Consider the following 25,555-nt stretch of genomic DNA (forward strand, 5'->3'; position numbering starts at 1 on the left):
CCATCTCAGCCTCCTCCTGAGGTCCCCAGCATCACAGAAGCCAGTCTTCAGCCAATTCGATTCACTCCACATGATATCAAGAAACGGCTGAAGCCACTGGATACTGCAAAGGCTATGGGTCCTGACAACATCCCAGCTGTAGTACTAAAGAATTGTTCTCCAGAACTAGCCACGCCCTCTTGCTAAGCTGTTCCAGTACAGCTACAACACAGGCATCTACTCAACAATGTGGAAAATTGCCCAAGTATGTCCAGTCCACAAAAAGCAGGACAAATCCAATCCGACAATTACCATCCCATCTCAATCATCAGCAAAGTGATAGAAGGGGCCATTGACAATGCTATCAAGCGGTACTTACTCAATAATAACCTGCTCACTGATGCTCAGTTTTCTGACCTCATTACAGCCTTGGTCCAGTCATGCACAAAAGAGCTGAACTCAAGAGGTGAGGTGAGAGTGACTGACCTTGACATCAAGGCAGCATTTGAATGAGTGTGGCATTAAGGAGCCCTAGCTAAATTGAAATCAATGGGAATCGGGGGAAAACTCTTCACTGGTTAGAGTCATACCTAGCACAAAGGAAGATGGTTGTGGTTGTTGGAGGCCAACCATCGCAGCCTCAGGACATCACTGCAGGAGATCCTCAGGGTAGTGTCCTAGACCTAACTATCTTCAGCTGCTTCATCAATGACCTTCCCTCCATCATAAGGTCAGAAGTGGGATGTAGGCTGATGATTGTATAATATTCAGTACCAGTTGCAACTCCTCAGATACTGAAGCAGTCCGTGTCCGTAAGCAGCAAGACCTGGACAACGCTCAGGCTGAGTCTGATAAGTGGCAAGTAACATTCGCACTACACAAGTGCCAGGCAATGATGATCTCAAACAAGAGAGAATCTAGCCATCTCCCCTTGATTTTCAGTGGTATTATCATCACTGAATCCCCAAATATCAACATTCTGGAGGGTATCACTGACCAGAAACTGAACTGGAGCAGCCACATAAATACTGTGGCTACAAAAGGAGCTGGGGAATGTAGATTGGGAGCAGCTGTTTGAAGGTAAATCCACATTTGATATGTGGGAGGCTTTTAAAGAGAGGTTGATTAGCGTGCAGGAGAGACATGTTCCTGTGAAAATGAGGGATAGAAATGGCAAGATTAGGGAACCATGGATGACAGGTGAAATTGTGAGACTAGCTAAGAGGAAAAAGGAAGCATACATAAGGTCTAGACAGCTGAAGAAAGACGAAGCTTTGGAAGAATATCGGGAATGTAGGACCAATCTGAAACGAGGAATTAAGAGGGCTAAAAGGGGTCATGAAATATCTTTAGCAAACAGGGTTAAGGAAAATCCCAAAGCCTTTTATTCATATATAAGGAGCAAGAGGGTAACTAGAGAAAGGATTGGCCCACTCAAGGACAAAGGAGGAAAATTATGCGTGGAGTCAGAGAAAATGGGTGAGATTCTAAACGAGTACTTTGCATCAGTATTCACCGAGGAGAGGGACATGACGGATGTTGAGGTTAGGGACAGATGTTTGATTACTCTAGGTCAAGTCGGCATAAGGAGGGAGGAAGTGTTGGGTATTCTAAAAGGCATTAAGGTGGACAAGTCCCCAGGTCCGGATGGGATCTATCCCAGGTTACTGAGGGAAGCGAGAGAGGAAATAGCTGGGGCCTTAACAGATATCTTTGCAGCATTCTTAAACACGGGTGAGGTCCCGGAGGACTGGAGAATTGCTAATGTTGTCCCCTTGTTTAAGAAGGGTAGCAGGGATAATCCAGGTAATTATAGACCGGTGAGCCTGACGTCAGTGGTAGGGAAGCTGCTGGAGAAGATACTGAGGGATAGGATCTATTCCCATTTGGAAGAAAATGGGCTTATCAGTGATAGGCAACATGGTTTTGTGCAGGGAAGGTCAAGTCTTACCAACTTAATAGAATTCTTTGAGGAAGTGACAAAGTTGATTGATGAGGGAAGGGCTGTAGATGTCATATACATGGACTTCAGTAAGGCGTTTGATAAGGTTCCCCATGGTAGATTGATGGAGAAAGTGAAGTCGCATAGGGTCCAGGGTGTACTAGCTAGATGGATAAAGAACTGGCTGGGCAACAGGAGACAGAGAGTAGCAGTGGAAGGGAGTTTCTCAAAATGGAGGCGTGTGACCAGTGGTGTTCCACAGGGATCCGTGCTGGGACCACTGTTGTTTGTGATATACATAAATGATTTGGAGGAAAGTATAGGTGGTCTGATTAGCAAGTTTGCAGACGACACTAAGATTGGTGGAGTAGCAGATAGTGAAGGGGACTGTCAGAGAATACAGCAGAATATAGATAGATTGGAGAGTTGGGCAGAGAAATGTCAGATGGAGTTCAATCAGGGCAAATGCGAGGTGATGCATTTTGGAAGATGCAATTCAAGAGTGAACTATACAATAAATGGAAAAGTCCTGGGGAAAATTGATGTACAGAGAGATTTGGGTGTTCAGGTCCATTGTTCCCTGAAGGTGGCAATGCAGGTCAATAGAGTGGTCAAGAAGGCATACGGCAAGCTTTCCTTCATCGGACAGGGTATTGAGTACAAGAGTTGGCAGGTCATGTTACAGTTGTATAAGACTTTGGTTCGGCCACATTTGGAATACTGCGTGCAGTTCTGGTCGCCACATTACCAAAAGGATGTAGATGCTTTGGAGAGGGTGCAGAGGAGGTTCACCAGGATGTTGCCTGGTATGGAGGGCGCTAGCTATGAAGAGAGGTTGAGTAGATTAGGATTATTTTTATTAGAAAGACGGAGGTTGAGGGGGGACCTGATTGAGGTGTGCAAAATCATGAGAGGTATAGACAGGATGGATAGCAAGAAGCTTTTTCCCAGAGTGGGGGATTCAATTACTGGGGGTCACGAGTTCAAAGTGAGAGGGGAAAAGTTTAGTGGGGATATGCGTGGAAAGTTCTTTACGCAGAGGGTGGTGGGTGCCTGGAACGCGTTGCCAGCGGAGGTGGTAGACGCGGGCAAGATAGCGTCTTTTAAGATGGATCTAGACAGATACATGAATGGGCAGGAAGCAAAGAGATACAGACCCTGAGAAAATAGGCGACAGGTTTAGATAGAGGATCTGGATTGGCGCAGGTTTGGAGGGCCGAAGGGCCTGTTCCTGTGCTGTAATTTTCTTTGTTCTTTGTTGGGAATTCTGTGGCGACTAACTCACTTCCTAACTCTCCAAAGCCTGTACCACCCACAAGGCAGAACGTCAGGAGTGTGATGGAATACTCTCCACTTGCCTGGATGAGTGTGGCTCCAACAACATAATCCAGGAGAAAGCAGCCCACTTGATTGACACCCATCCACCAGCTTAAACAGTCACTCCCTTCACCACTGACACACAGTAGCAGCAGTGTGTACCATATACAAGACGCACTGCAGCAACTCTCCGCAAACCCGCGACTTCTTCCACCTAGAAAGACAAGGGCAGCAGATGTGTGGGAACACCAGCACCTGCAAGTTCCCCTCCAAGCCATACACCATCCTGACTTGGAACTATATCGCCATTCCTTCACTGTCGCTGGATCAAAATCCTGGAACTCCTTGGGTGTACCCAAACCAGATGGACTGCAGCAGTTCAAGAAGGCAGCTCACCACCACCTTTTCAAGGGAATTTAGGGATGGGCAATAAATACTGGCCTTGCCACATCCTATGAAAGAATAAATAAAAATAATGACAAGATTAGCTAATGCATATACTATTTATATAATATACATGCATATATATATAGGGTGCAATGTATTGTAAAGTCCTTTTTCTTTTCCTATTCCTTCTTTCTCCTTTCTTCTTTGAAAAACTGTACGTAAATATTGCCTTGACTAGGCTGGTGAAATGAAACTGTCCAGTGGTGACAAAGAACCAATGTACCTCCTGAATGATACTTAACAGACCATGACTGCGAAGATAGATTGAACAGAAAGCTGAAAGGATCAATTATCCCTTTGGCTTGCTGCAGTGCCCAAGGGTGGAAGGAGTGGGGGTGGGGCAGGGATTATTGGGGGTCGGCTAGAATTAGGATACAAATGGTGATAAGGTTGTGTATCATCTCAATTTCTTCCCAAATATGTTGGTATTCATTTTTCATCTAATCATAATGAAGGCATAACAATCAAAGGTAACCATGATACAGATATAATGAGGTTTTATTTACAGGACTCTACTTGTATTACAGAGCCTTGCTGGAGTTTGTGTGCATTGTGAAATTGGGCATTGAGATCCAAACAATCAATCACAAATTTTGCTATCACATTTATATGAACTTTTTAAAGGGCAAGAAATAGCCTCAGTAAAGCACTGAAAATATGGCAAAACATTTAACTGTAAACTCTGTGATCTTTGTGGGCACTGCATTCATAACCCTTAAGGTGGATAAGCATTTGAAAAGGGAAATAACTACATAAAGAGGGCAGGGCAATGAGATTAGTTTTACATTGCTCTAACAAAGAGCTGGCGCAGATGGGATGAATAGGCTCCTTGTGTGTTGTAATATTCAATAGTTGTATGGCGCCATAATTCTTGCCTGTACAAAACTCACACAAGAGGAAAGTAGTGTTTGGACCTGTAAGAGCTGGATACTTAAAGGTGTGTTGGAGTATTTGTTGTGGGCATTTTGTTTTTGCTTTTTGGATTATATTATTTGCATTTTGGTTATTGCATTACTTCCTACTGTTAGCTAGCCCCAACTTGATGCATTGCAATAATTTTAACCCCACTCCTTTTCACAGAACTATTTTGCTGACAGTTGCTATTTGATTTGCAGCAAATAAATTGCTGATGATGTGAATTCTTAGGGGATTTTAGTGGCATTCCTAGAATTGGAAGAAGAAGACATGTGAGTTACAGCTCATGCATCAGTCACTGATTAACAGCAAAATATACCTAATAACTGATTCAGCCTCTGCTCCACCAGTCCTGTGCTATTCCCAGTACAGTTGTGCTGTATATACCACTCATGACATTTTTACCTTCTCTAATTCAATTCTCGTGCATGGCCATCATCTCATCTACTGCTATTTAATATATCTCTTCTTACATTAAATAATTTAATCTAAATCAATATAGCAGGACTTTGATAACACCTAGACTTGGGCTGACATATGGCAGGCAACATTTGCATCATATATGTTCCCGGTAATGACTATCTCAAGCAAGAGAAAGTCCAGCTGCTTTCCCTTGGAAACATGGCACCATCCAACACACAGTTCACTTGATTAGTGCCCCCGCTACTAGAATAATATCCACCCGTTTCATCATTGGTGCATTGTGGCAGTCGTGTACATGTATTATCTGCACCAACTCACCAAGGTTATTTCAACAGTACCTCCCCTCGTGAATTTTACCACTGAGAATGACAAGAGCAGAAATGTTGTCGAGGCACCATCATCTCCTAGTTCCCCTCCAAATCACACACAAGCCTGTCTTGAACATATATCATCATTCTTTCATCATCATCTGATGTAGTCATGGTCTCTGGACAAAGGTGCAACACTGTAGGACGTCTCGGTGAATCATCTGGGTTCACTGCTCTGTCCTGTGCCAGAATGTAGATCAGCCTATGTGATGCAACCCCAGCAGTTATTATACTAGGATTGCAAAATTGAGGCTAATTGTTGTATGCAGCCAAAAACTTACTTTCCAGTTTAACAGCAGTACATTTTTAAGGAGATTTAATAAGGATCCAAAAAATGAAATATCCCCCATTCTCATATACCTTTATTGCATAACACATGGATCAAAATTTAAAAAAAAGTCAACTGGAAGCAACTTTCAAAAGGAAATTGGATATTTACTTGCAAAAGCAATACCATTCAGGACTATAGGGAAAGAGCGGTGGAGTGGGACTAATTGGATAGCTATTTCCCAGGCATGATGGCTGAATAACCTCCTTTTGTGCTGTAAGATTCAATGACTGGATTTTACGTCGGGCAAACGGGAGCTGGTCACTGACGTAAAAGTCAGTGGCGAACCTGCTTCCGCTCGTCCAGGGGATCCGTCCCGCATTTTATGAGTCCCCGGGCTTTAATTGCTCCAAGGTGGGACTTCCACCGGCTTAGGGAGAAAGTCCCGCCTCATTGAGTTGCCGGCCAATCATCGGGCTGTCAGCTCTTAGTCCCAGCAGCGCCACTGGGAGCAGTGGTCACTGCTGGGACTGCAGCCCAGACGAGGACATGGAGCCAGGACTGAAGTTAAGTTGGGGTTTGCCTTGCTGTGGGAATTGGTCACGACCCGGTGAGGCAAGGATGGTCGTTTGGCGGGAAGGGGGGCATCATGGGTCCTGGGGGTGGTTGGGGAAACTGGGGCAGTCCTCAATCAGGCACAGGGTCAGCCCCCACCTCCCCCCGGTGCGTCTATTGGACGCCTGTCCTCAATCAGGCACAGGGTCAGCCCCCACCTCCCCCCGGTGCGTCTATTGGACGCCTGCTTACCATGGGTGAAGTACCCGTGGAGGCGGGCGAAGTCCCTTAAGTGGCCGTTAAGTGGCCACTTAAGGGCTTTGATTGGCCTGGGGCGGCGACCCATTTCTTGCGCCCCCCCCCCCCCACCGCAGCCCACATAAAGTGGGACAGAGGTGGGAGTGGGCCAGACAGGCCTCCTGGAGCCTCCCGCTCAATTTTACGCCATTCTCCCGCCACCATCCAGCTTGCTGGGGTGGAGTAATATTCCGGCCTATGATTCAAATCTCAGTTGATCAGAAGAATTGGAGTATTAATTCTGCATCTCCAGAAGTAAGTGTAGAAGAAATCTGAGGACTATGCAAAATGATTTTCTAATTAAAAAGAAATCAAGAATACTTTTCTGTGCAGGTTCCTACTGTCCCCAAATGAGTGACATACTGAAAGTACTTCCACACCCCACAGTGTGTCATGATGACTTCATTGTAAACTCAGTAACTTTGTCACATACAAAACATGTGTACATATTGTAAAATGTCTTGAATGAGATTTTACTGAACTGACAATTACGCTTTTGTATGAGTAAACAAAATAATGCTTGATATTTACCTTTACAATGTATTCAAAGTTACTGGTACATTAAAGCAATGTTTAGATGTGGGATCTATCGGATTACAAGTACGTAGCATCTTGATATAAGGTTTTTATAAAACTGGAAGGTTCAGATGGTACCAAACCCTAAATGGAGAAGCTTTCAGCTTAGAAACCAGCCCAAGTTCATAAGTTTAAGACAGAGGACCAAAATCTCTGGGACCTAATCAACTACATTAAGTGCAGTGGAGCAGGAATTCCCCTGTAGCAGTAACCTCCATTTCTGACCCTGCCAGAGTATCAGGCATATGAGCTTGAACTGATCAGCCAGTTTAAGTGTTTAAATGTTAAGTTTCTGTTTTATATTTGAGCCACATAAATATTATTGTTTTGAGGTGGTGGGATGGGGAGGCAAAAATGGCTTTTGCTTGTGATTGTTAGATGGGTGCACTGGTGAAACCTAAGAGGTCAGGATTCCTTTGCAGAAAATCTGCCCAATAATATTCAGAAAGGACAGAAAACACAGAAAATGAAGTGGTGTATTCAACTATATCAAGGACAGCGAGGAGGTAAATGCTTGATCCTGTATGAGCCGATAATCTACAGAATGAACAACTCTGAATAAAAATATCCAATGCATAAAAATCCAAGTTAACACTAGGTATACTGTTCACCAAGTCAACATAAGAGGAGGATAGTTTTCTCTACAAAGAGATAAGAAGGGTATGTGAGAATAGGAATGTTATCTTAATGGAAAATTTCCATCAACTCAATATAAATTAGGAACTTCCAAGTGGCTTAGAGTCAGAGTTGGTAAATATCATCAATGGTTGCTTCATGGCTCATTATTTATTGGAAGCCATGAGACGCTGCTCATCGTATTCATAAATAACCTAATAATATGCAGGAAAAGGAAGTTATAGCACCCTGGGGGACAGCGACCAAAAAATGATCATGATTTGTACAAGCTGGGACACGATTAAACCTAAAACCAAGTACAAAGTTTATCACTTTACATGAGCTAAATTGGAAGAGGTGAGGGAAAATTTAGAACAAATGAATTTGTGGAACAAAAACATTTGGAGGAAGGCAATTGGAACACATTTAAAAGAATAAAGCTGGACATGCAAGACAATTGCACACCTAAGATAAGCAAGTGTGACCTTAAATCAATTAAAAGTGAAATAAAGAGAAAAGTAAATGATCTCAAAAAATTCTACATGGGGATAGGATATAGGGTTCACTGGAATTAATGTAATATCAGGCAGAACAAGTTACAGCAATTGGAGGGGCAAAAAGAGACCTAGGAAAAAGCATAGCTGCATAGACAAAACATAATTGTAGAATGGAAATAACTTTTTTTACTATTATGTTTTGTACCCCATTTTAATATTCTCACCTCGTCTTTGTAGAATGGAAATAACTTTTTTTACTAAGAAGAGGTGAGAATATTAAAATGGGGTACGATAGTATAGTCGTTAAGTTACTGGACCAGTAACTCAAGAGTCATGAGTTTAAATCACATCCCCGGCATCTGGGGAATTTCAATTCAATAAATGAAGTACATCTGGAATAAAAAGCTAGTCTAAGTAATGGTGACTATGAAACTACCACATAGTTATAAAAACCCATCTGGTTAACTAATGTCCTTTAGGGAAGGAAATCTGCAGTCCTTACCCGGTCTGGCCTATATGTGACTCCAGGCTCACAGCAATGTGGTTGACTCTTAACTACCCTCTAAAAAGGCCTAACAAGCAACTCAGTTGTATTCAAGAAGGTGGTTCTCCACTCCTATTCAAGGTCAGTTAGCAATTGTTGACAATGCCACATCCCATGAATGAATTAAAGAAGGGAAAAAAAACTAATAGATACAACTAGGCCTGAAACTGAGAATGAGCAGATGATACTACATATTCTAAGCAATTACTTGCTCCAACTTACATAGGGGAAAGGCATAAACAACATGTCCTCCGAAAACAAGAATACAAATAAAATTCAGGGCTTTAATAAAATTGGGATTGAAGTCTTAAACAAGATGTAGCAACTGAGTGGAATATTGGGTTTCTCAGGATGGATTAATTAAGGCGGTCTGGAAGACCTTCCTTATACCCAAATATGGTGTGATCTTGTGAAACTAATAAAATAATTATGACAAATACAATTGTGCTTTTGGGTGATGAACTTTATTTGGCTTAGTCATGTGATGACTAATGGAACACTAGAAGACTGCACCGAAACCAGCTTACATGTTTCAGTGCAGACAGAATGATGACGTAACTAATGGTTTGCAGTGGTCTTTTTTCTCCCATCACCAGGAATTCAGATTGGCCTTGGGGCTGTTACACAACATTTTTGGGTCTGCATTTCAGTGGATATTGGTGCAGCACCCATGGTCACAAAGGTGTAGTATGTAACAAGGATAAAAGTTTAATTTGCAAGTGACACCAAACTCCTCAGATCAATAGTTACCTGGTTACTATCTGTATGCATCATTACACATCAGTTTTATTGCTGGAGAGTCCAAAGGGTCGGTTTTGTTGAAACTGCCATTAAATCATAAAATATGTTATAAAGTCGATAGGCTAAAGGCAGTTAGCAAATTGTGTACCAGTATTCGTGGACACGTTACACCATTGAATGCACAACCTCTGCTCAGGTTCTTGCCAATTTGTATTCCAGCTGAGTTTCCAAAGCGCAAAGATGAGGAGGATAGCATTATACTTGGGAATCTACATTGCCGCTTTTAATTTGTGTGTTACAGCTCAGATGGCAAGTAAGTAAAAATGTACTTTTATATTTTTTCTATTTATAGTTTCATTAGAGCAATAGTGCAACTGTTTAAAGATGGACTTACATTTTAGTTTAAAAGTTTATGATATATGTAAGTTACCATTTCAGCCAGGACACTTGATCTTTATTCAAGGATTTGCCAGGTCCTATAAGTCATGTCAAATTATTCATAACTTAATAATAAAGTCTTAATTCTTATATTTATATAAAGCTTTATAACATCTCAAAGTACTGCACATTATAACTTACTGTTGAACTGCGGTGAATATTGCTATATAAGCAAACAATGCATGTACTTGACGGATATTACACAAATCTGTAATGGCGGATGCATGCTGGTGACATAAGATGGTGACTGTGGTGGTGGAACTTGTGCCTTTGAGGTGGGCCTAAGGGCATAATTTTTTATTCTGTGTGAGCAATATTTGTGAAATTGTTTTTTTCTTATTGAACAACATATATATTCTTGTTAATAATTTGGTAAGTAGAATCAACACTTTAAAAATTTTACCTGGTCATTATCTCACTGTTGTTTGTGGGGACCTGCTGTGTACAAATCGATTGCTGCATGTCCTACATTACAACAGTGACTAGACTTCAAAATTACTTCACTGGTCGTAAAGTGCTTTGGGCCATCCTGAGGTTATGAAATGTGCTTTGTAAATGCAAGACCTTACTTTATTTCTTTTGCGATGACACTAATACTGCCTTTAAAATTAAAACCAAAGTATATGATAAATCACAAAATAAATTACAATTAAACTTGCAACAAGTATAGAACAGAATAATAAATAATAATTAATCTTCTCTTAGCCAATTAACTAACTGTCTAGATGAAACAATGCTGTTTGGTGTTTGTACAGATTGAACTTCTATGGATCGAAGAAAGATTGGTTTAGCCTTTGCTGAAAGATTAGGAGATTAAGTAAGCTATGAAAAATTATGAAGGGTTTTGATAGAGTGTAGTAGTGAAAAATTAATTCTTATGAGTGGGGAGTCTATAATGAGGGATCATTCATTTTAAACTGTCACTACCCGAACACATATCGTCTCCATCACCAAGACTGCCTACTTCCGCCTCCATAATATTGCTCAACTCCACCTCTGCCTCAGCTCATGTGCTGCTGAAATCCTCATCCATGCCTTTGTTACCTCTAGACTTGACTATTCCAATGTTCTCCTGACTGATGCAATATCTTCCATCCTGCATAAACATGAGCTAATCCAGAACTCTGTTGCCTGTATCCTAACTTGCACCAAGTCCCGTTCGGCCATCTCCTCTGTGCTTGCTGACTTACATTGGCTCCCAGTCTGGCAAAGCCTTGATTTTAATATTCTCCTCTCTCCATGGCACTGAATGTTGGCACTCTGCCCAATATGTAACCCAAAGACATTTAGAACTTTTAAATTAAATCTTTTAATTAAAATAATAAACACAATTCTATATCTTCTTTTAAGTGCAAACCATCAGGTTTCATTTACATAGAAGCAAAATACTGCGGATGCTGGAAATCTGAAATAAAAACAGAAAGTGCTGGAAATACTCAGTAGGTCTGGCAGCATCAGTGGAGAGAGAAACAGAGTTAACGTTTCACATCTATGATCTTTCATCAGAACTGGCAAAGGTTAGAAATGATAGAAAGGTTAGAAAGGTTTTGAGTAAGTGAAAGAGGGGAACGGGGGAGAAGAAAAAAAGGGACGGTGTATGATAGGGCAGAGGGTAGAAGAGATTAAATGACAAAGATGTCACAGAATAAAAAGCATAGGGAGTGGTAATAGTTGTAATAAAAGACAAAGCATTAGTCCAGAGAGAGTGTTAATGGCAAAATAATGAACAGTTCTGTCCAAAAGCAAAAACATGAAAAATCAGTTTAAGACTGGCACATGGTAAAAAACAATCAAAATGGCGGTCCTGGTCTGAAGTTGTTGAACTCAATGTTGAGTCCAGAGGGCTGTAGAGTTCCTAATAAGAAGATAAGGTGCTGTTCTTCAAGCTTGCTTTCGAGAGACAACAACTATCAAGAGCCATCGACAACAATTACCCAGGGTGGGACATCAGAAGATCTCCCTCGAATCCTATGGTGATGATGGTAGATCTGAAACCCGAAATGTTGGGTGGGGTTCCATTGCATTAATGTGGTTTCATTTAAATTTGTTTTCTAAGTTTTTTAACCGCTAAAAAATTAAACATTCGTGGTCGATTATTTTATATTTTTATTCCTACTTTTTTCTTATATTATAAAACTCAGAATGTAAAAAAACAGCTGCAAGTCAGGATTGTAGCAGGAAAGGAAAGCTAAATACTGCCACAAACAGGATGAATTTTGCATGTGCACCAACACTTCATGATTTTCAGTCGGGCAAAAAACATGGTGAAGCAAGTTCTTTCTCTGATTGGCTCATTTCTCTCGAAAAAGTTCTTCGTTTTATTAAATTATTTCTAAAATAACTTTCTTGATTTGATTAAATGGGATCTATTATTAAAATCACTGGACAGTGAAAAGTTTCAATGTCTATACTAGATTCTGTAAAACTGTATTTTTGTCCAATACTCAAGAAACTCCGATTTACAAACCCATGATTTACAGAAGTATTTCACAGAATATAGTTTAGCTCTTTAACACCTTCATGGATATTGCTTTGAGGGAATCTTTTAGCTTTTCACTTTTTAACATCACATTGAAATTTACACACTTCTCATTTTCTTCAAATAGAGTCATAGAGGGATACAGCACTGAAACAGGCCCTTCGGCCCAACGAGTCCGCGCCGACCATCAACCACCCATTTATACTAATCCTACATTAATCCCATTTTCCCTCTCACATCCCCACCTTCCCTCAATTCTCCTACCACCTACCTACACTAGGGGCAATGTTTACAATGGTCAATTTACCTATCAACCCGCAAGTCTTTGGCAAATGATTACAGATCAGAAGGTTTATTCACTGTGAAAAAGTTAAGAAAAGATAAACACCAACTGGAGACATGAAAATTAATGAGCATTATGTGATGGTTTATAAATAGAATGATACTTCAGAAGAAATATTTGCCTTGGCCCAAATTAATTCACTGTACGACAAGAATAACGATATAAAAGGCACATTTGTTCACAGGTCAGGCTGGGATTTAAGAGATTTAGATTGTTTGAACAAAACTACTCTTGTTCATTTTAATGATTAACAATGAAATTCAAAAGCTTAATACAAAAGCAAAATACTGCAAATGCTGGAAATCTGAAATATAAACAGAAAGTACTGGAAATATTCTGCAGGCCTGATGGTATCTATGGAGAGTGAAACAGAGTTAACGTGTTGAATTTTCTCACACGCGTCGGGAACCCAACGTTGGGACCATTTCCAGGTCCCGCTCCAATGCGTTTCGGTAGCGTCGCCGGCTCACTTTAACGGATGCAGCCAATGGGTAGGCTGCCTCCACATTCACTGTCCAATTAGTGGCTGTGGGCGGCACATGGACTTGGAAGGAGAGGCAGTGGCATAGTGGTAATGTCACTAGACTAGTAATCCAGAAGCCCAGGCTAGTGCTCTGGGGACATGGGTTCAAATCACACCACCGCAGATGGTGAAATTTGAATTCAATTAATAAATCTGGAATTAAAAAGCTAGGCTAATGGTGACAATGAAACCATTGTCGATTGTTGCTAAAACCTATCTGGTTCACAAATGTCCTTTAGGGAAGGGAATCTGCTGTCCTTATCTGGTCTGGCCTACATGTGACTCCAGACCCACAGCAATGTATTTGACTCTTAAATGGCCTAGCAAGCCACTCCATTCAAGGACAATTAGGGATGGGCAATAAATGCTGGCCTAGTCAGCGACACCCACATCCCACGAATGATTATTAAAAATAATTAGAGGGGCTGAAGGGAATGGCAAGCGCTGCTCAGGCAGATGGAGAGCAAGAGGGTGCCACAAGATCAAAGGCCTAAACAGCATCCCTATGGATAGTGGCCAGAACCATCTTGGGGATCAGTGTGCAGCAGAAATGGCTCCAAATACCTGTGGATGTGCTGCTTACAACCTTCCTGCTAATTTTTACATGAATCTGTACTTGATGGTGCTCCGTGAAGCAGACTCCGATACATTGCTCGGCCGGTCGTAAAATTTCATTGCAGTGTCAGAATAGAGGCTAAGTTCCCTTTTCAATAACTGGGAGCCTGGTTGCTGCTGAGAGCCTGCCTCCAGGAAAAGCACAAGGAAGAAGAACAGGTTGGGGAGATGACCCAACATGCTGTGTTTTAAATGTCCATGAACTCACCGCCCCTCCCCCCACTTGCCCCACCTCCAAAGCCACCTCCATGGGCCTGGTATAATTCTGGCCAGTGTTTCAGGTCGATGACCTTTTATCAGAACTGGAACAAGTTAGAGGTATAACAGGTTTTAAGCAAGTATAGAGGCAGGGTAATGGGTGGGGTGGCAAAAGAACGAAGGGAAGGTCTGTGATAGGGTGGAAGGCAGGAAAGATTAAATGACACAACAGCAAAATACTGCAGCTGCTGGAAACCGGGAAGAAAAACAGAAAATGCTGGAAATACTCAGCAGGTCAGGCAGCATGGAGAAAAAGCAGAGTTAACGTTTCAGGTCGATGACCTTTCATCAGATTAAATGTTTAAATGAAAGATTAAATAAAAAAAGGGATGATGGTGTAAGGCAAAAGGGTATAGTAATGGGACAAGTAAAGAAACAAAAGATGAGTCCAGAAGAGGTGTGAATGGGAAAAGCAGATTCATCAGCAACGTGTCCAAAAATTAAAAAAAGGCAGGGCAGAGGTTACAATCTGAAATAGTTGAACTCAATGTTAAATCCAGAAGATTGTAAAGTGCCTAATTGAAAGATGAGCTGCTGTTCCTCAAGTCTACATTGAACTACATTGGAACATTGTAGGAGGCCAAGGACAGAGAGGTCAGTGTGGGAGTGGGGCAGAGAATTAAAATGACAGGTAAGCTCGAGATCACATTGGCAGACTGAACAAATTTTAGTTTAGCTTTGTTAGCTTTGAATTATTTGAGGGCTGAAATTTATCCTGCCTATATTTTTTAAAATAACATTGGCATCCATGCAAAACAGAATTGACAGGAGTGATTCCGTCTCTTTAATCATTTTGGAAAACATTTTGATAAAATATTAGCGATATTAAAGGCTTTAGGTGGGTAAAACAAAACTTTAATGGTGCACTTGTTCCAAGAGGTAAAAGCAACAATCCAAGCTTGGTGTGAGAAAGACAGCTTTTTGTCTCTTGTTAGGTCAGGAGTGCCATAACCCTTGAAAAACTGTTGGCCAGAGTGTAGAAACTGTGTGGAGGGAGTGAGGGTACAGTAAGTTGGGTCTATCATTTCAAGGACCTGGTTTTGAATCTAACCCTGCTGATGAGGCAAAATCTAACTTATTTGATTGCTTTAAGAGTGCTTGGGCTAGATATTGATTCCATGGAAATAAAAATTGGAAGAGATTTAAAACAGGCTGCCAACTTGTTTCAAACTATCACACAAAGATCTACCCCATATGTGAAATGACTTTAGGCAGTAACAAACCAGCTCTTAGTGGGGTTCCACAAGGATCAGTGCTGAGACCACTGCTGTTAATAATTTATATTAATGATTTAGACTTTGGAAACAAAAACACAATTTCTAAATTTGTGGATGACACCAAATAGGAGGGATAGTCAATACTGAAGAGGATTGGTATATAATTGGTAAATGAATTTTAACACAGATAAGAGTGAGGCATTGTGTTTTGATGAAAATAAGGTGGTCTCATATTAATTGGAAAATAAGAACCTTAATGGCATAGAGAAGAAAAGAGACCTGGGAGTACAAAATACATAAATCACTAAAAGTAGCGACACTGATTAATAAGGTTATAAAAAAAATAGCAAAGTAGGCACTATGGTTTGTTTTTAGATGAACAGAGTTGAAAAGTAGAGAAATTAGGCTAAAATTATATTGAACCTTGTTTAGACCACATTTGGAGTATTGTGCACAGTTCTGGTCACCATATTCTAAAAAGAGGCACTGGAGCAGTTGCAAATATTATTTATGAGAACCATACCAGAAATGCGAGACTATACCTATCAGGAAAGGATGAATAGGCTGGGCCTCTTTACTTGTGTAGAAACATAGAAACATAGAAAATAGGAGCAGGAGTTGGCCATTCAGCCCTTCGAAACTGCTCCGCCATTCATTATGATCATGGCTGATCATCCAACTCAGTAGCCTGTTCCGGCTTTTAACCCATATCCTTTGATCCCTTTAGACCCAAGAGCTATATCTAACTCCTTTTTGCAAACATACAATGTTTTGGCCTCAACTGCTTTCTGTGGTAGCGAATTCCACAGGCTCACCACTCTCTGGCTGAAGAAATTTCTCCTCATCTCAGTCCTGAAAGGTTTAGACCTTAGACTATGACCCCTGGTTCTGGACACTCCCACCATCAGGAACATCCTTCCTGCATCTACCCTGTCGAGTCCTGTTAGAATTTTATAGGTTTCTACGAGATCCCCCCTCACTCTTCTGAACTCCAGCGAATATAATGCTAACCAACTCAATCTCTCTCCATACGTCAGTCCCACCATCCCAGGAATCAGTCAGGTAAACCTTCGCTGCACTCCCTCTATAGCAAGAACATCTTTCCTCAGATAAGGAGACCAAACTGCACACAATATTCCAGGTGTGGCCTCACCAAGGCCCTGTATAATTGCAGCAAGACATCCCTGCTTCTGTACTCGAATCTTCTCGCTATGAAGGCCAACATACCATTTGCCTTTTTTACCGCCTGTTGGACCTGCATGTTTACCTGCAGCGACTGGTGTACGAGAACACCCAGGTCTCGTTGCATATTCCCCTCTCAGTTTATAGCCATTCAGATAATAATCTGCCTTTCTGTTTTTGCTACCAAAGTGGATAACCTCACATTTATCCACATTATACTGCATCTGCCATGCATTAGTCCACTCACTCAACTTGTCCAAATCACCTTGAAGACTCTCTGCATCCTACTCACAACTCACCCTCCCACCCAGTTTTGTATCATCTGCAAATTTGGAGATATTACATTTAGTTCCCTCATCTAAATTATTAATGTATATTGTAAATAGCTGGGGTCCTAGCACTGATCCCTGCAATCCCCCCTAGTCACTGCCTGCCATTCCGAAAAAGACCCATTTATCCCTCCTCTTTTCTATCCATCGCAATACACTACCCCAATCCCATGCGCTTTAATTTTACATGCTAATCTCTTATGTGGGACTTTGTCGAAAGCCTTCTGAAAGTCCAAATAAACCACATCCACTGGCTCCCCCTCATCAACTCTACTAGTTACATCCTCGAAAAATTCTAGTAGATTAGCCAAACATGATTTCCCTTTCGTAAATCCATGCTGAATCTGCCCGATTCTATCACTGTTCTCTAAGTGCTCTGCTATAAAATCTTTGATAATGAACTCTAGAATTTTCCCCACTACCGACATCAGGCTGACTGGTCTATAATTCCCTGCTTTCTCTCTAGTTCCCTTTTTAAATAGTGGGGTTACATTAGCTACCCTCCAAACTGTAGGAACTGTTCCAGAGTCTATAGAATCTTGGAAGATGACCACCAATGCATTCACTATTTCTAGGGCCACTTCCTTAAGTACTCTAGGATGTGTACCATCAAGCCCTGGTGATTTATCGGCCTTCAATCCCATCAATTTCCCCAACGCCATTTCTCTATTAATATTGATTTCCTTCAGTTCCTCTCTCTCACTGAGCCCTGTGTTCCCCAACATTTCTGGTATGATATCTGTGTTCTCCTTTGTGAAGACAGAACCAAAGTATGCATTTAGTTTGTCAGCCATTTCTTTATTCCCCCTAATAAATTCCCCTGTTTCTGACTGCAAGGGACCTACATTTGTCTTCACTAATCTTTTTCTCTTCACATACCAATAGAAACTTTTACAGTCAGTTTTTATGTTCCGCGCAAGGTTGCTCTTGTACTCTATTTTCCCCTTCTTAATCAGTCCTTTTGTCCTCCTTTGCTGAATTTTAAACTGCTCCCAATCCTCAGGTCTGTTGTTTTTCCTGGCAAATTTATATGCCTCTTCCTTGGATCTAATGCTATCTCTAAATTCCCTTGGCTTACTTTCCCATTTTACTTTTGCGCCAGACAGGGATAAACAATTGTTGCAGTTCATCCATGTGCTCTTTAAATGTTTGCCATTGCCTATCCTCCGTCATCCCCTTAAGTAACGTTTCCCAATCCGTCATGGCCAACTTGCGCCTCATACCTTCATAGTTTCCTTTACTAAGATCAGGACCCTTGTCTCAGAACCAACTACTTCACTCTCCATCTTGATGAAAAATTCTATCATATTATGGTCGCTCATCCCCAAGGGGTCTCACTCCACTAGATTGTCAATTATTCCTCTCTCATTACACAATACCCAGTCTAGAATGGCCTTTTCTCTAGTTGGTTCTGCAACTTATTGGTCCAAAAAACCATCCCGTATACACTCCAAGAATTCCTCCTCTATGGTATTGTGACTAATTTGATTTGCCCAATCTATATGCAGAATAAATTCACCCATAATTACAGATGTTCCTTTATCGCATGTATCTCTAATTTCCTGTTTAATGCCATTCCCAACATCACCACTACAGTTTTGGGGTCTACATACAACCCCACTAACCTTTTTTGCCCCTTAGTGTTTCTCAGCTCTACATTGTCAGAGCTAATATCTTTCCTCACTATTGCATTAATTTCCTCTTTAACCAGAAGTGCAACTCCACCGCCTTTTGCTTTTTGTCTGTCCTTCCCAAATATTGAATATCCCTGGATGTTCATTTCCCATCCCTGGTCACCTTGCAGCCATGTCTCTGTAATCCTGACTATATCATACCCGTTTACATCTATTTGTGCGATTAATTCATCCACTTTATTGCGAATGCTCTGCGCGTTAAGGCACAAAGCCTTAAGGTTTGTCTTTTTAACATTACTTGTCCTCTTCCCACAATCTTTCACTGTGGCCCTGTTTGATTCTGGCCCTTGATTTCTCTGCTTATCACTTTTCTTATTCCCTTTACTGTCTTTTGTTCTTGTCTTTGATCCCCCCTCCTCTGACTCCTTGCAAAGGTTCCCATCCCCCTGCCATTTTAGTTTGAACCCTCCTCAACCACTCTAGCAAATACTCTCCCTAGGACATCAGTCCCGGTCCTGTAAAATGAAGGCTGATAGAGTAGACACAGAGAGATCTTTTCCTTTAGTGGGGAAGAGCAAAACTAGAGGCTATCAATATAAGATAATTGCCAAGAAATCAGACTGGGAATTCAGAAGAAATATCTTTCACCAGAGAGTGGTGAGAATGTGGAACTCACTACCACAGGGAGTGGTTAAAGCGAGTAGTATAGATGCATTTATGGGGAAGCTAGATAAACATATGAGGGAAAAGGAAATAGAGGGTTATGCTGATAGAGTTAGATGAGGAAGGATGGGAGGAGGCTCTAATGGAGCTTAAACTCCGGCATGGACTGGTTCTGTGTTCTATATTCTATGCAATTCTATTAACTCACACCCTTTCTCATGGATCAATGGGTAGTATGTTTCAATTTGCATTTACAAAGTACATGTAAGGTAGCTGGTGAACTACTTCGGGATGGGCAATAAATGTTGGCATTACCAGTGATGGTCACATACTGTGAAAGAATAAAAAACCTTGTTTGTTCTGCATATGTTCGCACGTGAAGAAAAGCTACTTTGCAAGATACAGGATATTTGCATCTGTAGAGCCATACTCCAGCATGAGATCTGCACCTTCAAAAGAGGAGGGGGAAGGAAATGGTAGACCCACAACTAGATGACAAAAGTGGAGTTCTGACCTTGATGAAATACTTCACTACAAGGCTTTTCTCCCCTCAGAAGATAAACTAAAGAAGCAATAACAATAATTAAATAAATATTTGTGTCCACTACATTCATGTTAGAGTTCAAATGTAGTGATATAGTGTCAATGTCTACTCTGAGTGATTGTATAATTATAAGAGTGTATTTTATGAACTATGTAAATGACTCTGAGCCCAAACTCTAACATGTGGTTCCATTATGTGAAACTCTGGACTGGGAGCACTAAATTCATTTATATGACGTTGCTTGGCAACAAGAGACTGGAATTAGAACTAAACAATTCAATCTAATTTCCAAGCATGGAAATTCACTGAATCAACTGAAAAAGAGAACTTATTTTCTTCATTCCTGGGATTTGAAAGAAGCTGCATCCCTATTTGCCATAGGAAAAAAAGAAAAATTTGCATTTATAGAGCACCTTTCACAAACGTAGAATGTCCCAAAGCGCTTTACAGCCAATTAAATACATTTGAAGTGTAGTCACTGTTGTAATGTAGGAAGCACAGCAGCCAATTTATGATTCGACAAACAGCAACGTGGTCGTGACCAGATAATCTATTTTGGTAATGTTGGTTGAAGGATTGGCCAGGACACCAGGGAAAACTAACCTGTTCTTCTTCAAATAGTGCCATGGGATCTGTTATGTCCATTTGAGAGAGCAGACTGGGTTTAACATCTTATCTGAACAGCAGCATTTCTGACAGTGCAACACTCCTTCGGACTGCACTGAAGTGTTAGCCTAGGTTTTATGCTCAAGCCTCTGAAGTGGGATTTGAACCCACAGCCTTCTGACTTTAAGGTGAGAGTATTACTCAGTCACAGTCAATACTCTGGCATAGTGGGGGACCTATCCCATGAACGATGCAGTCCTTGTGCTGATGGCACTCCCACAATGGTGCTAGGTAGGAAATTCAAGCATATTGACCTAATAATGATGAAGGAATTCTGATAAACGTCAGGATGGTATTTGACTTGGAGATAACAGTGTTCCTTCTCTGTCCTTCTCAGTGGTAGATATCACAAGGCAAAGAGATAACCTTGGTCAGCTAGTGCAGTGCATCCAATAGATTGTACATACAGCAGCCACAGTGCATCAATGGTGGAAGGGCTGGCTATTGAATCCACTCTTGAAAGCCCTCTTTCTTCATTTAGAAGGCACGGCCTTTCTTGCTGGGACTGGATTTACCCACCATCTTCCACTAGCACTCCCAGGAGGGAAATGAGACAGGAACCCAATCCCCTCTCACAGGCATTATCAGATAGGATCATGGGAAAGATATTACAAAAATATTGGGTATGGTCATGAATAATTTTCCAGATACCAATATAATTCAGGTCTTCTGGAGCACATAAGCAGGGCATTGGACTAATATCCAATACTGCAAAGTTGCTTGGGATTTTCTTTTTCATTTCTAGCTCCCTTAGTTCAGTAAAACTTTCTTACTTAAGTTTTCAGCAACAAAAACATGCATTTATGTATGTCTTTAATATAGAAAAACATCTTTCATGGAGATACAAGGAAAAACAACCAAAGGAAGAAAAATGAGGCAGGGTTTGGGGGGTAATTAAAAAGCATGGGGACCAGACATCTTAAAGCAGGGCCACCAATGGTGGGGCAAAGGGCAAGAGTGCACAAGAGTCAAGAGACAGAGGAATGGGCTATTTGTATAGGGGAGAGTTGTAGGGCTGGAGGTGGTTGCAGAGATAGGAAGTATCAAGGCCATGGATGGGTTTAAATACAAGGATAAGAATTTTAAATTTGAGGGGGACTGGGAATTGAGGCCAATGAGGGTAATAGTGAAGGGTGAGCTGGACAGGATAGGAAACAGGCAGCAGAGTTTTGGATGAGCTGAAGTTTATGGTGCATAAAAGATTGGGAGACCAGTCAGGAGAGCATTAGAATAGTTGAGTCCGGAGATCATAAAGGCACCTGTGAAATTTTCAGTGGAAGATGACCTGAGCTAGGAATGGAGATGAGCAATGTTATGCAAGTGGATTTTGTGATGGAGATGATATGGGGTCAGAAACTGAGCTTGATACTGTACAAGACACTGGGTTGCAAACAGTCTGGTTCATCAGAATCAGTGAACAGAGAGGGTGTTGGAGTTGATGCCAAGGGTGTAGAATTAGTGGAAAATGCTGGCTTCTGTCATTCCAATGTTTAGCTGAAGGAAATTAAAGTGCATCCAAGAGTGGATGTCAGACAAGTAGTTTGATAACACCGATAAAATGAAGGGTAAGTGGTGAAAAAATAGAGCTAGGAGTTATTAATCTATTGGTGGAAGCTGACCCCACATCTGTTGCCAATGTAGATGAAGTAGAACAGGGGACCAAATATAGATCCCTGGGGGATTTTTGTAGTGACGATGCCAGAGTAGGGAGAGAAGCCATTGTTAAAGATGCTTTGCCTTTGGCTATGGCTGATTGGTACAAGCGAGCTGGACAACAGAGGAGAGACATTGGTGGAGGATGGTATGATTAACCATGTCAAAGGGAGTAGAAAAGTTGAGGAGAACAAAGCATCAGAGAATGGCATTTGTGACTTTGTGATTTCAGGCCCACTCCCGCCCTGAAAATTTCACTCCTCCCCCCTCCCCACCAGTGTCACGCCTTGGAACTCCGAATGGACTTCCGAAGGCACGGGAGATCTGGCTAGCAGCCGGAATATCAGCGTGGGACGACCGTCGTTACCAGTTAGGTCATTGGTCTTTAATTGTAATATCATTTGCATATTCAGGTGAAGGCTCCGCTGCTAAGCGACGGGGGGTGGGGTAGCGGGGCACACACCAAGGCCTCGCTGCTGCTGGTAAAATGCAACGGGGCCTTCCCAGCGTCAGGGAAGAATTTTCCAGGTTCCCTCGCCACAACCCCCATGTCGGAGGGCTAGTAAAATTCAGCCCATTGTGACAGCCAGCATGATATTGGGTGGTCAGCAGCATGGAGGGAATGGAGTTGAGGGAGCAGGAGTTTGGAGAGGGAATGGGGTACTTGTGGAAGAAACTAGATAGAGATGGGTTGCAGAACTTTGTTTGAGGCATGATAAGTCACTAAACAATTGCAAGTTCTTTCTTTCAATTATTGTTTATTTGTAACAAAGAAGTATAACTATTAGCTCCTCGGAAAACACTCTATTTTCTCTGACCGCAGATGAAGCCTGTATGGAACCAAAGCAGGAAGGAGAGAAGACAGATCCTAAATTAAGGAGCATCCTATGGTACTATGACCCAGTTCCTGACCGTTGCCAACCATTTACCTACCATGGGTTAGGAGGCAACAGAAACAGATTTTTGAATGAGACAGACTGTTTGAAAACCTGCTCGGAGAATTATTTTGCAATATTTCCAGAGGGAGGTAAGTTCTTCAAATACCATAACTGTAATTTTTAAATTTAGAATTGCTTTTATTTAAGTTTAAAATTTAAGAAAAAGGGATGAGTCGAAAAGTTGCTGTCTAATTTGGAAAGTCTATTTTTAAATTAACATAATTTTTCTTAAGATATTTCAGCCAGAATACATAATTAATCAATAATGAATCAATTAATTGCACTATGTATTTTATCAATATTTGATGCTATATCAAAATATTACAAGGTTAGAACAATAAATATTTGTGTTATTTTTCAACTCAAATATCTGAATTATAGATTGTTTGTAAAATAGGTGTCAACAGTTAACTCTGTTGGGCTGAATTAAAATAGGAAATAGTGATTCAGAATGTAATGATTGGCCCTCATAAAACAGTGTTGATGGGATCCTGGTCCCAGTCAGTCCAAGTAGCAGTAGTACTCCCGTATCATAGATGACAACACCAAATGTTACCAGATTGAGGCCCACGAGAAAAGGATTTGGAACAATCTTGCCAGCACATTGGAGCACATGAAGTAAATAAAAATAAAAAGATGGAGAGACGTTAAATGGTCTGCCAATTTACTATCATTTGTTTTACGCTATCTTACAAAGTCAAATTATCCCCATTGGGTTTAAGATTGGGTTATGCCTGAACATAAGATGATTGAGGATGTTTTTTTTGTGAAGCTTAGCTTGTTAAAAAAATTAAAATATGTACAGGATACCTTGGGGTTGAATTTCACTTAGATCATTTCCACTTTCTCTGATACTACTCCCACGAAAACTCAACTGCCTTATCATCATATATCTTTGAACATTATAGGGTAGAAATTATGGTCAATGCTGTTCTGGCAAAAATATGTAATGCAGTTGTTGATCTGAAATGATCAACATTAAAACTGAGTAGAAAAGAATTTGATACAATCATGTTAAATGTTCATTAGAATGCATTAAAGATCAACTGTATTTTCAACCCTGTATATCCCTGTATATCCTAAATTCATACCTAGGAGTATACATATATTTCAAATATTTTTATTTTAAATGACCTTAAGGGCAGACCCTCCCATGTGGGGTAAAGTTATACCTTCCTTTCACTCCCCAAGATGGACAATAGACTCCATGCTCCTAATAGTGGCCCAGGCCTGAGACCTTTTGTTAATCTGCAGACCCAGCCCAATGTTCCATGTTCAGATTTGTCCCTGCAGCACTAAAACACAGCCATAGATCCAATCCCAGGATGTACCGCGCTCACAAAGTTAAAAGGAGCTGTTGAGGTTCTCTCATTTTTCCTACATGCACCCTTGTTGGAAAAGTAGCTTGTGGTGCTGTGCAGCTGGTAAAAGACAAGGAAGAAGATACCAAATTCATCCATGTAAAATCCTGGGTCTGTTATAATGACAAAAAAATTGTAAAGTGCACACCTATGATTTCCCGATAGATGCTCCAGTAGGTAATGCACTATGCTGGGTAAATGTAGAAATATTAGAGAGGCAGAATTAATTATATGTGTGCATAGGTAGCTTATAAATTCTAGCCTTGAATATAAATTTTTGTGGAGTTGGTGTGCATGTACATAGAACCTAAACCAAACTTGGAACCAAATAACTTTCTGTAACTCACTCCCATACATTTTTACAATAGGAACAGAAAAATAGATACCCTGCCCATGCTGGACATGTTAGTGACATCTATAAAAATAATAACAACAGCTTCCAGCATCAAAGTTTTCATTTTTAATAATATTTTAGGATCCATTGTTCTCCGTTACTTTAAAACCTGATGAATCAAATAATCCTCAGATTATAGCAAAACAAAAACTGGGGAAGGACCAGGTGAAGTTTTCTTTCCAGTCAGCAAAATGGACGTATTTCATTTCTTTGGCAGATGCAGCATGTAAACTGCAAAAAGAACGAGGGGATTGCAAAGCTAACATACTGATGTGGTACTATGATGAGACCACTGGTGGCTGTGAAACGTTCCTCTTCAGTGGTTGCCATGGTAATGGAAATCAATTTGAAAGCAAGAAGAGTTGTCGAAATCTATGCGGTAAATATTCATGTTTTTATTTTGGCATTGTAAACTGTTTAGAACATTGTTAAAACTGGCAAATACATATGATTTATCTTCCTACTAAACATTAAAGTGTTCAATTTTCAAACATAGCATCAGCAGATTAAGTTATTTGAACATATCTGTGCACATGCTCTGATTGAATACCAGCAGCTAATTTCATTTAGTTGTAAGTGCAGAAGGGTGAATGTCGTTACAAATGCAATATGATTAATGTACAGTACATTCAAAGAATTGCAGTGATCCATCAAAATCTTTACAGCCACAGTCCTCATCTGACAACTAAATGCAAATACTTTTCAGCAGGGGCTTATTGAATGAAGGGGCTAGGTGGGGGGTTGAACCTGCTGACATCCTGAGAGAAGCCAGAATGGACTGCTCTCATTGCATCACTATGGCTCCCTGGGGCTGAGATGACACCACAGAGGGTG

General features: G+C 40.9%; 1 protein-coding gene across 2 annotated transcripts in view; it reads left to right on the forward strand.

Moving 5' to 3' along the window:
• Window positions 1–25,555, forward strand: part of tfpil (tissue factor pathway inhibitor-like) — a 47,041-nt gene that overhangs the window by 12,191 nt on the left and 9,295 nt on the right. The window contains exons 2-4 of one of the 2 annotated variants that reach the window (XM_068052515.1): window positions 9,704–9,797; window positions 22,852–23,055; window positions 24,939–25,100. In XM_068052515.1, the coding sequence (XP_067908616.1) occupies window positions 9,704–9,797; window positions 22,852–23,055; window positions 24,939–25,100 (460 nt within the window). Of the gene's footprint in view, window positions 1–9,595; window positions 9,798–22,851; window positions 23,056–24,938; window positions 25,101–25,555 lie in introns of those variants that run through there. The other variant, XM_068052421.1, reaches the window with a different exon arrangement.

The sequence above is a fragment of the Heterodontus francisci genome, chromosome 1, assembly GCF_036365525.1.
Source record: "Heterodontus francisci isolate sHetFra1 chromosome 1, sHetFra1.hap1, whole genome shotgun sequence".
Taxonomy (NCBI): domain Eukaryota; kingdom Metazoa; phylum Chordata; class Chondrichthyes; order Heterodontiformes; family Heterodontidae; genus Heterodontus; species Heterodontus francisci.